Source organism: Notamacropus eugenii, chromosome 1, assembly GCF_028372415.1.
Source record: "Notamacropus eugenii isolate mMacEug1 chromosome 1, mMacEug1.pri_v2, whole genome shotgun sequence".
Taxonomy (NCBI): Eukaryota; Metazoa; Chordata; class Mammalia; order Diprotodontia; family Macropodidae; genus Notamacropus; species Notamacropus eugenii.
In genome coordinates, this window is record NC_092872.1 from 137,501,202 (window position 1) to 137,516,475 (window position 15,274).

A 15,274-nucleotide genomic window follows, 5' to 3' on the forward strand; every position below is an offset into this window, starting at 1 on the left:
GTATCCATGTAAGATTATATTATTTTTGGTTAAAACTGTATGCTAATAAAAATTAATGTAAGCTCTTTGTGAGAAGGAATTGCTTCATACATTGCGTACTTGTATCCCCAGTAGCAAGCAATGCTTGTCACATGTTAGGTGCTTACTAAATACTTTGTGACTGGTTAGCTGCTCTTCCTATTTCTTTGACTGAATCTTCTCTCTCCCTTCCTCTACCTCCATATCTCCCTCCTCCACTCTCAGTGTAAACATTTACTAATTCTGCTTTAATCCTCTTCTCTGTTTATACCCTTTCGTTAGGTCATGTCTATTACTTCTATGGTCAATAGAATTATATTAAATAATATATTATTATATTATTACATCTCTATCTCCAAATGAATACTTTTTTCTGAGCTTTACCTTCCAAATGCTTACTGGATTTTAACCATCTAAATATCTTGCAAGCATCTGAAACCAACATCCCCTGCTCTTTATTTCTTCTAAGGCCCGCTCTTCTAGAAAACTGACAAAGTTCATTATCTTTGTTGATTGGCTCAAAAACTTAGGAGTTACTGTTGATCATTTCTCCTTTATTCTTATCATCCAGCCACCAACTCTTGCTATTGCATTCCCCTAATGTCTCTCATATGTGCTCCCTTACTACCATTCTCACTGGCAACACCATCAGTTCAGGCTCTTGTTCACTTTTGCTTAGACAACTACTCCAGATTTATCTCCAGGAAATTAATCAACAAGCAAGTGTAAAAGTGCCTATTAAGTACTAAACACTGTGACTGAGTGCTGACAGTACAAAGCCACAAACATTAAATAACCCCACCTCTCAAGGAGATTAAGTACCACTACCTGATTTTCCTAAAGCACACCTCCAGATCTTTCAGTGGCTTCCTATCCTCTGAGTAAAGTTTGAACTCCCTATTCTAGCATTCAGGTCCCCCACAATTTGTAACCACTTACTTTTTTTTCCCAATCATATGTTACACTACTCTCTTCAAATACTGTATGCCTCAAACTGGACTTAGTATTAATTTCTTACAACATCTTCATTTTTTCTTGCTTCTCTGCCTTTGTTCATGCTACTCTCTATGTCTAGAATTTATTTTCTCCTTTCTACTTATCATCTGGGGCCCAGCTCAAATGCTCTCTTTTTCATGAAGCCTTTCCAATTCACCCAGCAGGAAGTGACCTCCTTTTTCTGCATTCTCTTAGCACTCTGCACTTTCTCTTATTCACTTGCTATAATCATAATTTGCATTAGAGTTATGTACATTTTATTTTTCACATTAGATTACAGTATCACTTTTTAAAAAATTTATTTTATACCTCTTTTCTGAGCAGTGCTTTGTATATACCAAGAGCTTGAGAAATGTTTGCTGAAATTATTTGATTTGTCAATCTTAATAATGTAATGAATTTAGTAGTTTATAAAGCAATGGTGCAATGACAGACACACACACACACACTATTTTATATGGGCTCATAATCTTTAAAAACATCCTAAAATGTTTTTCTTTCTTAAGAAAGAAATTGAGGACATGAGAAAAATACGAAGATAAAACACCAGATGTACTTTAAATTACTGCCAAAATATTCCAGAAAATACAATCTATTAATATGCGAGTTGACCTGATGCCAGTTAAAGTGGCAATTTAATTTAGATTTCAATTTTGCAGTGTTGCTTGAATACAGTATAATTATCAGTAAGAGACTGCGTGGTCTCAAATTGTAAGGATTTTATGCTACACTTTTTAATCTCAAGCTACTGTTTCACCACTTAAATTTCCAGTTCAACATTCAGAATCTCTGATCTTAAGCCATCTAACCTATTATATTTCATCCTGACCTATGCACTACTTTGAAAACTCAAATTCTCTCAAATAGACTGTTACCTTTCTTATAGTTACGTCTGATTTTTCCTATATCATACATAGGTCCCAATGGTCATGCTTTAGCAATTAATAAAACATAATACATATTTACATGTTCTTTAATTACATATGTGTAGCTTTTAGCAAAAAAAAAAAAAAGCTTTTTTTTTTTTTTCAAATGTCTTGATTTATATAGCTGCAGAAGCCTTAAATATGAGTAAAGTTTAGGTAAGCGTTCTCAGGATCCCCCTGTGGCTCACCTCCTATACTCAATACTGCCCAAAGCACAAAGCCTTTACTTGTTCTTCCCACTTGGGCCTTCTCTCCTTAGTTACTATCCTCTACCTTACTATTCTTAGATACCATTACAACATCATATGCTGAGAATATTATAACAAATGGCACTTCCTTTTTTTAAAAAGTTGCTGACCCTTGCCACAGATGGACTCACTTGCCTAACTGATTTTCCATTTCTACCCATTTCCAAACTCATCTTTTAACTAATACTCATTCTGAGCTCCCCTACTCATGTTGCCAAATACCAAATAACTGCTGAGGAAAGCCTCAAAATCATGTAGACTTGGTCAATTGTATTTATATTAAAAAACTCCAATTCAGCCATGGCTACTGCTGAGCATTTTAACACATCCTTCATGGAATCCTTGGTTTATTATCTGTGAGGTTGTGCCAGACTTTTTTTCTTTAAACTTTACTCTCTACAACAAAAATACTCAGTTTCTGATGAGTTCTAATTTTAGTCTGTCAAAATGACTGAAACTATGCAGCATGAATTTCTCCTGCTTCCTCTATCACCTCACCACAACCTTACCTTTCTCCATTAATCCTCTCATATTTTTTAATGTAGGCTAAGACGAAGATAGGCCTTGGTGGGCTCTTGATTCTATCTCTTCTTGACTCTTAAAGGGTCCTGGTTCACATCTCCCGGTTCCATTTTTGTCTAAAATTGTTACATTCCTTTTTGAAACTCTCTTTTGCTTATTTCCGTGATTTTATCACTATTCTAGTTTTCCATGTCTCTCAGAAAGCTTTCACTGGTTCCTTTCCTCTTTAACTGTTGGAATTTTCCTCAAAACTCAGGCCCTGGTCCTTTCTTCTCCCCCTAGAAAACCTTTCTCATGCAGCCAATGCAGATGACTCCTAAACCTCTTTCTCTCCAATTCCGTCTTACTTGTGCTTGAATCTATATTGCCATTACCAACTAGATATTTTCATCTGTATGGCCCAATATGGCCCAAACTCAACATTTCCAAAATCAATTTCATCATCATTCCCTATTATAACCTCACTCTCTTGATCTACCACCAACAGGCTTCACAACTCAACTTAACCTTCCTTGTTCCTTACATTCCTTTAATTCATTCATGTCAATTTGTCCTTCAAAATGTTTATCATAGTGGTAAGAACACAGAGAGCATGTCTGACAGTATACACACTATTCTATCAGACATGCTCTCTTTGACTAGATGCTTTTGGTTAACTCCATTTGCTGTTCCGCAGGGGAGAGTTCACTAAGGACAGGAAGAAATGATTATGATGTAAAGACAAAAGACATTAAAATGTACTTTTTAAACTAAAAATTGTTTCTTTCTCACATTCTCCTCCTATTTGGTTGCCAACATTAATTCAGGCCCTCTCCTACTTCAGTGGTCACATAGTTTGAGAACTAGAAGAAGTCTTGTAGAACACATCTGGTCCAACTACTTCATTTTCAAGATGAGGAAACTGAGGCCCTGAGATTTTTCCCTAAGTCATACAGATATTAAATGACAGAGCAACAATTCAAGTTCAGGTCCTCTGACTCCAAATCCAGTACTTTTTATACTGCAACACAGGTTTCTCTTACTGTACTTTCTCTTCCCTTTAGTCCATCATACATACTACTGCAAGTTGTTTTCTGAAATACCTCTTTTATCTGAGTGATTGCTCCTTACATCATAAATTCCTTATCGGTGATGGCATGAGGTCTCAACTCTTCCGCCTTTCAACGTTCTCAATAACCTCACCCCAATTCTCTTTTTATCCTTATCTCCCACTACGCTACAATGCAAACTTCTTCTATTCAATGTTCCCAAAATATGTCATGCTCATTCCCACTTCCAAAGCTTCGCGAATCACATTCTCATATCTGGAATGCCTTCTTCTTTTTAAATCTCACTTTTTCTTCAAGACTTAGTTCAGTCTTACCACCTCTTTGAGGTTTTTTCTCATTTGTACCATAGCTCATGTTAATCTCTCTCTCTTCTGAATCTAGGTGGCATTAATTATTCAAAAGTAACATAAAATAGCAGACATACTTGGAGGTTTCGGAGTCATCAAAACCTATCTGGAGGTTAAATTCTGCCTCAGATATTTATCAGTTATGTGATTCTGGACAAACCACTTCACTTATATCTCAGCTTCTTCATCTGTAAAATGTGGATAATAATACTACTTCACAGGGTTATTGTGAGGATCAAAAGAGCCAAAGTGCTTCACAAAGTTTAAAATGCTGTACAAAATGAAGCTATTTTATAAATATCTCTGGATTACCACTACTGACATTGGAATTTTTAGCTCCCTGAGAGTGAATTCAGTTTTATACTGCATTACAGCCCCACACCTAAAACTAACTTGGGCAGAAGAGATACTCAATTAAGTGTTTGCAGATAGTGCCCATCAACTCCAATGATTTGTTATCACTTATGTCCTGATGACACCCAAAGTAGATCATCACATAATCTACAAATCAACATATACATGTCAAAAAAATCTGCAGACTATTTAAAATTTAACATGCCCAAAACAGAATTCATTTTTCCCTCCCATAAACTGGCTCCCCTTTCCAACTTCTCCATTGTTTTAAAAAGTTTTTTTTTAATTGATTTCACTTTTTATACCATCTTCATTTCAAAATACTTCCTTCTCCCTCTCATAAAAAAGAGATACAAAATAAAAAAGAGAAAAAAATATTCAGCTTTTCTATTGCTGTTAACTGCATCACTATAAGGATTCCAATTTTCAAAGTCCTGAAGACAGTGCCTCTTCCTTCTCCTTCATCTTCCTTACCTGCTCACTAAGTCCTCTTTGGTGAAATATATCCGAGCTTGGGACCGTCTGTTCTTTTGATACTGAGTCTCCCTATCTTGCCCAGGCTGGAACTACAGTTTCCACTAACCTTCAGGATCCCACTGCTGATTGGCACAGAAGCTATTTCCAAACTGCTCCTCATTAATAAGCCTAGTGCACTGAGTCCTCACTCTCCCTACTCTGGGGCTCACTATACAATATTGGTACCAAACTTAATGTGGACAATGATTAGCTTCTGTCCTACTGAAACTTGGAATTTCTGAACTCAAGTGATCCACCCACCTTTGAGGACTCTCAAAATTTTTTGCAGTTCTGCCTCACTTAAATGCAGTTCATGAGCAAGTCAAGACATCACTCTGTGATGTCACTGCTCCTCTAAAAGAAGGAAGGATGAACAACAACAACCCTAGTAGCAGAGATTACAGAGGCATATAACACCCCATACTGTTGGTCCTAGTTTTTGAGTCACTACTGTAGCATAAACCACAGACTGTGCTATTTAGACCCTCAATACTTCTCACCTGGATTCTTAAAATGGCTTCCTAATTGGTCTCTGGGTCTTCTGTTTCTCTCCTGAATGACCCATTCTTCATAAAGCTGCCAAACTGATATTCCTAAAATATAACCATGTCACCCTCTGACTCAAAAATCCCCAACAATTGTTGATAAATCAAGGAGTAAATCAAGAATGCCCAATCTCCTCACAATTATTTTATGCAACTGTGAAATGAACTTAGCAATAAGACAACAGAAAGAAACTGAAGTTGTAAAGATAAGTAAAAAGGAGATAAATCTATTTCTATTTGCTGATATGGTTTCCTTCAAAAAATCCCAGGGAATCAGCAATAATACTGACAAAATAGTTTCAGCTATATATATATTTAAATATATGTTTATTTATATTAAATATATAATATATATTTTAAAAATCTATGTAATAATAACAAAAACCAAGAGGTAATGATTAAGGGGAAATCTCATTCCAAATAACTACAAAATGTAGATCTGGGGATCACTATACCAAAGCACACAAAATACTTGTATAGATTCAATTATGAAATGCTCCTTGAAGAAAAAAAACTTGAATAAGTGGAGGAATATTTAGTGCTTGAATGGACTGTTCCAATATAACAAAAATGCCAATACTACCAAGTTAATTTACACTTTAATGCTATACCAATCAAGTTATCAAAGGGACACTTGATAGAACAATAAAATAATTTGTTTGTACAAATAAAAGATCTAGAATATCAAGGGAAATGATAAAATGAGATAGAGATGAAGGAGGAATATACTTATAGACCTCAAGCTATATTTTAAAGCAACAGTAGTTATCAAAATCATTTGGCATTGCTTAAAAAGTAAAGAAGCAGCTCAATGGAACAGACTAGAGGGTCAGAAACAATCGAACTCAATTTACTTCGGGTTCAATAAAGTGGAAAACATAAATTACTTAGGAAACAACACATTCTTTGATTAAAAATACTGCTAGTAAAACTGGAAAACAGCCTGAATTTTAAGCTGAGTCCAATATTTCATCCTATATTCCACGATACAGTCTAAATGGATAAATAATTTTAATAGTAAAGATCATACTATAAAAAACAGAAGAGTAGAAAATCAGATACCTCTCACATCTATGGTCAGATGTAGTCTGGACCTCATGAAGGATGGAAGCAATTACAGAAGATAAAATAGATAACTTTGATTACATGAAACTGAAAAGCTTTTGCACAAACTATTAATTATTGCACTCAGACTAAGAAGGTAATCAGGGAAATGGAAAAAATGGGGAAAATATCTGTATTAAATTTCTCTTATTTGTTTAGTCATTTTTCAGTCACATCCAACTCTTCATGACCTCTTTTGGGGTTTTCTTGGCAAAGATAATAGAGTGATTTGTCATTTCCTTCTCCAACTCATTTTACAGATAAGGAAACTGAGGCAAACAGAGTTAAGTGGCTTGCCTAGGGTTACACAGCTAGTGTCTGAGTCTGGATATGAACTTAGGAAGAAAAGTCTTCCTCATTCCATCTGCTTTGGAGGTGGTGATTGTTGTTGCAACAAGTGGTCAAAAGCTATGAAAATTGTTAAAAGAATTGTAAACTACTAACAATCATAGGAAAGAATGCTCCCAATCAACAGTAAGAAGATATTCAAATCACAACATCCCTGAGGTTTCACATAACACACTGCAAATTGGCAAAGACACATTAATAATCAATGCTGGATGAGATCGTGGGGAGACAGGCATGGTTAGTAGGACAGTAAAGCAGTACAACTATTTTGAAAAGCAATTTGGAATTCTGCAAATAAGAGTAACTAAAAAATCCACACTCTTAGACTCAGGGATTCCACTACTGGGCTTATACCCCAAAGAGGTCATTAATAAGAAGAAAATTCTCATAAAAACCAAAATATTTATAGCAGAATTTTTGTGATAAAGACCACTTAGAAACAAAGTGGATGACCCTCAATTAGGGAATGGCTAAACAAACTGTGGTACATGAATGAATGGAATATTACTATGTTCTAAGAACTGATGAATGTGATGAATACAGAAAAGCATGAGAAAATCTACATGAAATGATGCAAAATGAAGTAAGCAGATCTAAGGAAACGATATACACAAAGATGACAACAATGTAAATATAAAGAATTACCTAAAAAAATGAATGTTGCAAAATTATTAGGAATAACCATTGCTAGAATGAACAGATATAAGAAAACACTCCCATTCCACCCCTTGGCAGAGGTGGGAGGTCCTACAAGTACTGTACATTGCACGTATTTTCAGACTTTTAAAATCAGTTATAGTGATTTCTACCTCTTACTTTTTCCTCTTAGAAATAATATTTGTTATATAAGATGGCTCTCTGGGAGAGATGGAGGGAGGTATACTGGGGAAAATTATGAGAAAAGACATGAATAAAAACTTAAAAAATTTTTCAATGTCTTCTGTTGTTTGTAGGATAGAATACAATGTCTGTATGATAAAATCATCTGTTTGGCAATCTCCCGTTTACCATGTCCAGTCCTATTTCATTTTATATTCCTTCACAAGATCTAGGCTCCAGTCATACTAGCCTACTAACTCTTCCCTATAAATTACATTCCATTTCTTGGCTATGTTTCCTCCATTTCTCAGATATATTCTCTCCTCCTCCTTCCATGTGATGGCCTTTGAAATTCTTGAAGATAACCATTTTGTGTTCCACTGATCCCCACCTTACCTCATCCTTTTTCAAAGCTTCCTTCAAAAGCACAGTTCAATGGACATCCCTTACATGAGAGCTTTATTATGACCCCCCACAACCCATTTATTAGCACACTGTCTCTCTTGAAATTACTTCTTATTTGCTTATTTTTGTTTTATGTTGTATCCTCCAGTAGAACATAAGTGCCTCGTTCATTTCTGTCTTTGTATCCCCAGAGACTTGCAAATAGGAGAGTTCAATAAACATTTGTTGAACTGAGTTAACATTCTTTGATACTGGGAATATTGCAATGGTCTAATTGATTTGGTCAGCTTTCAAATGATGCACATTCCCCCATCCAATTGGTTTCCAGGTTTCATCCTAACTCTAGAATCTACAATGATCTTCATCTTACAAAAAGTAACTCCTCAAAAATACTCTTAGATTCTTAGAGGGAGACTCTTAGATTAAAACAATTAACTAAACTCCTCAGCTTCGTTATCCAAGGTCTCCATCAACTGTGTCCACTTTACTCCTCCCTTTTACTATTCACAAACATGAACTTCCTACTCTAAAATCGATATCAACTCCTCCAGTTTTACAAAAAAAAAAAATACAACCTGATACTTCCAAGTTCATTTTGGCTTTTAAACTTTCATTTACGGGGTTCCCTCCACCTGAAGTACTCTATCCCAGACAAGAACTCAAACCCAGCTATTCCGACAAGCTGTCTGGCTCTACTCTAATCCACAATGACCTTTCACTTCTAGGAGTTCATCTGGCATTTGTAGTCTGTACCACAGGATCTAGCACTATGTCTTGTTCTGTTTTCTCTAGCTGTTCTAATAAAATAAACTGTGTGTTCAAATAGACAATAAGTTCAAGGGCATGCACGGTTTTCCACTTATTATCCCTAAAGAAGTAACCACAAAAGCACGTTGACTTTTACCTGACCTTCACCCTAACTGGTCCCAAATTACTGGGGTTTTACTGTACTGTAAACATCACACATATGCTTACTTTAATATGACCTAGTTAAACTGTTTCTCCTTGCAGAATTACAAGTATTTATATCGTGGTCTCATATCTTAATATTCCTCTATCCCCTTTCTGGATTTTGTTTTTTGAACTCTGACATCACTACTAACCCCAGTGGCATAGAGATCTATTACTGCTGATGGTAATATGTAGTGTACAACTAGCGATACACAGCAGTATACATGACATTACATATATGTAGTAAACAGAGAGCAAAGTGATAGTATTCATAAAACATCCAGCAAGTAAAGAGCAAAGAGAATGCAGGCTTTGCACAGAGAAATTAAAGAAACTACAGTACTCTTTGTGCTCAAGACCAACAGTTTTCCTTAAATGGAAAAAAAGTGTGAGGGTCTTCTCTATCCCACATTGAGTGACCAGAGATTTAAAAATAGGGAAGACCTGCAGAACTCGGTCTAAAACAACATCAGATTCATAGTGACACCTATAAGTTACTCTTCTCAACGCTTCTCATTTTAAACAGACGACACCTGAGGTTCATAAATGGGCAGGGAGTAGGAAGATGTAAGTTTTTTGCGGGGGAGATGCTTTAGCTGCTAGGTACAAAATCTGAACGAATATTAAAGCACTACACGAGGAAGCGTCGAGGACAACACCGGATACTCATCTGAGAATCTCCCTTTACAGAAGTGGATTCCGTGCAACGGGAGAAGACGGGCAGGACGGACCGCCGAGCCTCCCCGCCGGCGGCCGCACGTACCTTCCAGGACAGGAACAGCACGTTGAGGATGGCCAGCAAAGGGCAGGGGCCGTTCTCGTTCTGGGTGATGATGGGCGTGTTCTCCTCCTTCCACTGGATCCACTTGATGTGGTACACAGACTGGCCCGGGAAGCGCTCCTTGGAGGCCGCCAGCACCTGGGCAGCCTCTCCCTCCCCCGGGCAGAGAGGCGCCGCTCCGCCGGGCGCAGCCTCCTCCTCCCCCGAGCCCCGGGGCTCGGGGCCGTCCTCGCTGCTGGGACAGGAATGCAGATTGGAGAAGGACTCCAGGGAATCCAGGCTCGGAGATTCCCCCGGAGGGCTCGGAACGCTGCTGCTGCCGGGGCTGCTGCTGGGGCTGCTGCTGCTGGGGCTGCTGCCGCAGCTCAGGCCGCCGCCGCCGGCATCTGCGGCCGCCGGCGCCGGCGGACCCGTCCCCGCGGGAGTCGCTCCCGCTCCGGCCTCGGCTTCCTCCGAGGCAGCGGTCACCTTGCGCTGCCCTCTCGGAGCCTCCGAGGCCGCGGGGCTCCCTTGCTCGTGCTTCCGCTCCGGGCCGGGCCGGGCGCCGCCGGCTCCGCGGTCCGGAGCGGCGACCCCGGGCGGAGGCGCTTGCGGGAGGCTCCCGGGGCCGGCCGCCGCCCCCTGCCCATCGCGGGCGCCGCCGGGCTCCGCACACGGCTTCGCTTCAGGGCTGTGCCCGGCGCTGTTCTGGTTTTCATCTGCCCCTCCCTCGAGAAAAGCCGTCCCGGCAGCCGGCGCCGCGGCCGCCTCCGCCCCGAGTCCTAGCGGCTGCCGGCTCTCGGGGCTGCTCTCCATGCCGAGCCGCCAGCCCCCGACTCTATCTAGACTTCGGCCGCTTCTCTTCCCAGAGAGGCGTAGACGCCATGACAGCGGTACGGACAGCTACAGCGCCTCGGCGCGGGACGTCACGGGGGTGTAGGGCGGGAGCGCGCGCGGAGGAGCAGAAGCCGGGCTCCTCGGGCCCCTCCCTTCCAGGCCCGTTCTGCCCGCGAGCCGGCGGGTTCCGGGCGCGCCTCTTCGTGGCAGCGCGCCCGGTGATAGGGCAGCGGGCGAGGGGGCGGGTTCCAAAGGGCTGAGGAGGGAGGGAGAAGGAGGTCCAGCCCCCAGAGCACCGCCTTGAGCTCTTACGGGCGCGCCCCCGCGTCCCTGCCGAAAGAGGTGGGCCAGCAGCGCCCCACCCTCCGCCGAGAGCGCAGGGGGCGGGCCGGGGGCGCGCCGGGGGCGCGCCCGTCCGCGCCCTAGAGGTTTGCGGCGTCGCCGGGAGTCGTGCGGCTGCGGGAGTAGGAAAACATCTTCTCGTGCAGGAAATGGGGTCTGAGCGCGGCCGGGCTTGCGCAGAGAGGACGCGGCTGGTTTCTCCGCAACACCCCTTCTCTTCCTTCTTTCCTTCCTTCCTTCCTTCTTTGCTTCCTTCCTTTCTCTCTTCCTTCGTTCCTTTCTTTTTTCTCTTTCTCTCTTCCTTCGTTCCTTCCTTCCTTTCTCGTTTTTCCTTCCTCTCCCCCTTTCTTTCCTTCCTTCCTTTCTTCTTTCTGTCCGTCTGTCTTTCCCTGGGCGGGGACTGTGGTCACGCTTTGTGGAGGGGGCTGGGGAGAGGTGGATCCAAAGCCCGACCCGCCCGGCTCTCCACCAGAACCCTCGGTTCTCCCTCTCTTTGACACGTGGAGGAGACTTGGGCTCAGTGCTGACCCGCCGCGGAAAGGACCCCTCCGGAGCGGCGTCGGAGGCCCAGACGGAACCCTTCCCCGTACCGGCCCCGGCCCCGGCCCCGGTCGCTGCGGCTTGGCCAGCTCGGCTCTGCGTTGTCACTTGGTCTGCAGCGAGGACGTCGTTTCCTATAAGCTTTGGCGGCTCCTTTCAAGCCAGAAAGTTGTGGAACTTGACGGGAGACTTAGGGAAAACAGAACGAAAAGAGAAATAAAACAAAATCGAAAACTTTTTCTCCCTGCCGCCGGCGGAGGGATCCAGGACCTTTCTACCCAAGTTGTCCTGGGAAAGTAGCCGGGATGGTGGATTTGCCGGGCTTTCTTCCTGTTTAACGCCCATCAATTACTGCTTTCTAAAACTTTGCCAAAAAACAAAAACAAAAAAAACCAAACCCCAAACTGCTCAGGAGTGAAGTGTTTATCGAGCGCTTGCTAGGGGCATTTTCCTGCGAATGGGCAATATAAACTATTATCTCTTTTGAAGAATCACACTTAGAACACTTGGATATTATGCAGCTCTCCAGGTAGAAGACAGTGGGGAAGCTTTTTCTTCCCTTAAACCAGACTCTGTGAGGTTTTGTTTTTTACTATTTTGCCCAGCCTTAAGTCTTTTCTCACTCTAGTCAATCCTCTCAGCTGTCAGATTGATCTTCCTAAAGCTCAGGGCTGACCACGTCACCCTTCATTCAATAAACTACAGTGACTCCCTATTACTTCCACGGTCAAATAAAAAATCTTTTAGTTTTCAAAGCTCTGCATAAGCTGGCCTACTCCCACCTTTCCATTCTTCTTGGATTTGGAATCAGGGGACCTCCATTTCAATCCACACTTTGACTGTTAACGTGAAAATTTATAAAATAGTGGTAGTATTTACAGGGTCTACCCGACAGGATTGTTGTGAAGAAAGTGCTATGTATGCAATAAGGAAGCTTAATAGCTGTGTGAGTGACCCTGGGTGGATTTAGTTTACCTTTGTTTTTAGTCTCAGTTTCCTAAACTGTAAAATGATTATAATAACAATTACCTGGAAGGGTCCTAGTTAGGATCAAGTGCTTAGCTTAGTACCGTACTGTAGTAGGCGCTGTGTAAATACTTATTCCTTTCCCTTCCCCCATATAATTTGTTATGAGAAAATGGATCAGTGGCAAACTTAAGTATTACTTCTCGAAAGACAATATGTTATGACAGACAGATTCCGGGACTTGGAATCAGGAGAATTGGGTTGCAGTCCTGACACTGACTGTTAACTTCAAAATTTTTAAAATAGGGATACTATTTGCATTGTCTATTCCCCAAAGTTGTGAAGAAAGGGTTGTGTAAACCTTAAAGCATTTTATGAATCTAGTATTACTCATGACAAGTGTTAATAACACTTATGTAATAAACATGTGCACAGTTTAATAAAACCTTAACACATATAATAAGGGACACTGTAAAAGACCCTTCCCAAAAGAAAGCCCACTACAGCTAGTAAAATTTTTTTAAAAGATTTTCATACATTCAAATGCTCAAATATGTACTTTAAAAAGCAAGAGAATCCAAAATAGTATTTTTCTGGTTTTAAAATAGAGTTGTATATAACACATATTGCAATCCTCAAAGCACTATGTAAATGCTAGCAGCTATTATTATTGCTAAAATATAATAATCAAGAATGTATTTACAAGTCTAGAATGTTCTGAGGAGGCAAAAAAAAAATTAATAAGCTGTCCCCCAAAGAGTTTACATTCTACTGGGCTTCCACAGCATTAAGAGTGTTAGAGAAAGAAAGGAAAGTTATTAATGTAATCTTTGGACACAATGATCTGGATAAAGACTCCACAATATATTGCCCTGGCCATGTAGCTGAAAAAGCGAGGTTTCTTTTAACTTAGACACCTAATATTTCCTTCCAAAAGTTCTTGGAGTTAAACTATTTTGAAAAAACTCGATATACTAATAAAAGACATCAAGCTATGTTTTGGTGGATTTGTCATTCAGTCTACCATCCTTAAAATGGAAAGCAGTAAGAATATTCACGTAGGCATATAATGTCGTTTTTGATGGGTTTTTCATGAAATTTGACATAAGGATATGAAGATATACAGGCTTGATTTTTTTGGTTCAGTATGCTATGAAAAAAATCTGTAAGCAGAATTTATTTTTCTGAAGGCAAAAATGTCTGGGAAGAGGTTATGAAGTGTAAGTGAAGGAAGTACAGGGAAGTGTAATTATTGAGGCTAAATAAGAATTTTTAACGTAGTGTGAAGCAGGAAAGATTGAAAAATGGTGAAACCATTAGGATTTCAAATCCCCATTTTGCACAGAAATCAACTGACATTTCAATTGTAATATTTTCCGATTTATGTTTATCCACATTCTTTAAAGTTCATTTTACAGGCTTGTTATATTCTTATGTGAGTTTATTATATTAGGATTACTTTTTTTTTCTGGAGAAATACATTTCTAATTTAATAATGGGAGTCAATGATAAAACTGCATCTTGTATCATGGTATCATAGATATAGTGTTAGGAAGGACCTTAGAGGTCAGCCAGAATTTTACTTTACAACTAATTTTCCAGGAAAGATATAATCCCTTTCCAAAGAAGAGCTCTACTAAATGCTTCAGAGAATGAGTCACTTACTTATTTCTTATAACTTACCATGTACCTGGCAACACCACCTGACTGAATAAGTCCATTAAGAGAGGTATGAGACATAGTTTTCTTTAATGTGCTTAAAATCTAGTGTATAATAATAAAAAGATAACTAAAACTCAAAATGAGCGATGAAGACATGGGAGTGTATTTGTAAATGTTTGAACACATTTTGAACACTTTTAAATTTAGTCTGGATTAGTAACATTTTCTAGATTACTTTCTTAAGTCTATCCAATCAGCAAAGCAATAAATAAAGCCCTAATTTGTAGCAAGATTTTGAGGTATAAGCACTCACACTGATAATTTAATATTCAGCTCTCCTGAGCCTGGCTTCCTTACACCACTGTATAGACATATCAGAGGCTAGTAGTTTTAGTACTCACTGCCTCTGCCATGTTTGGCACCACTGATGATCAGGAAAATGGGGTTTAAAATCGACCTGAATAAAGGTCGGAATTTCCAAAGACAGAGAAGACTAGTTCCAGGATTTATATAATCTCAGCCCTCAAAGAGTTTATATAACCTCTCAAAATTAAGTTTTCCAATAACTTTGTTTTACCTAAGTCCAATGTCTTTTTCTTCCTTCTACTTTGACTAAACTCTTTGTGGTATTTGACAATATTACTTGAATATCTCCTTTCCTTTGGCTTCCTTAAAATTATACTATCTTGGTACCATCTCCAGTCATCCTGATCTATATTTTGCCACTGGACCTAGATGACTCCAGAGGAGAAAGCGAGTTACCTTTCTCCCAGGCTTAAATCCAATTCACTTGCAATGCATGACATCATCTTCCTGATATCATGGTTTTCTTCGAGAACAACAACAATCTTTCATGTAGTATTTTGGATATATTTTAGACAAAGTTCTTGATCTTCTCTGCCTTTAATCCTGAGAAATCCTGCTTTTCACTTTCACCTCTACCCAAAGACCCCCAAATCTGTAACTTTGATCTTGTTTCTACAACTGCCTTCAGGCTATAAACTCTAGCTCAAGATATA

The 15,274-nt window shown here is 40.0% G+C and overlaps 1 protein-coding gene across 3 annotated transcripts in view; it reads right to left on the reverse strand.

Moving 5' to 3' along the window:
• MINDY2 (MINDY lysine 48 deubiquitinase 2) overlaps positions 1 to 10,844 on the reverse strand; it is a 106,767-nt gene extending 95,923 nt beyond the window's left edge. For all 3 annotated transcript variants that reach the window (XM_072615680.1, XM_072615679.1, XM_072615675.1), the window contains exon 1: positions 9,912 to 10,844. In XM_072615680.1, the coding sequence (XP_072471781.1) occupies positions 9,912 to 10,724 (813 nt within the window). In that variant the 5' untranslated portion in view covers positions 10,725 to 10,844. The remainder of the gene's footprint in view (positions 1 to 9,911) is intronic.
• Positions 10,845 to 15,274: the final 4,430 nt, after the last annotated feature.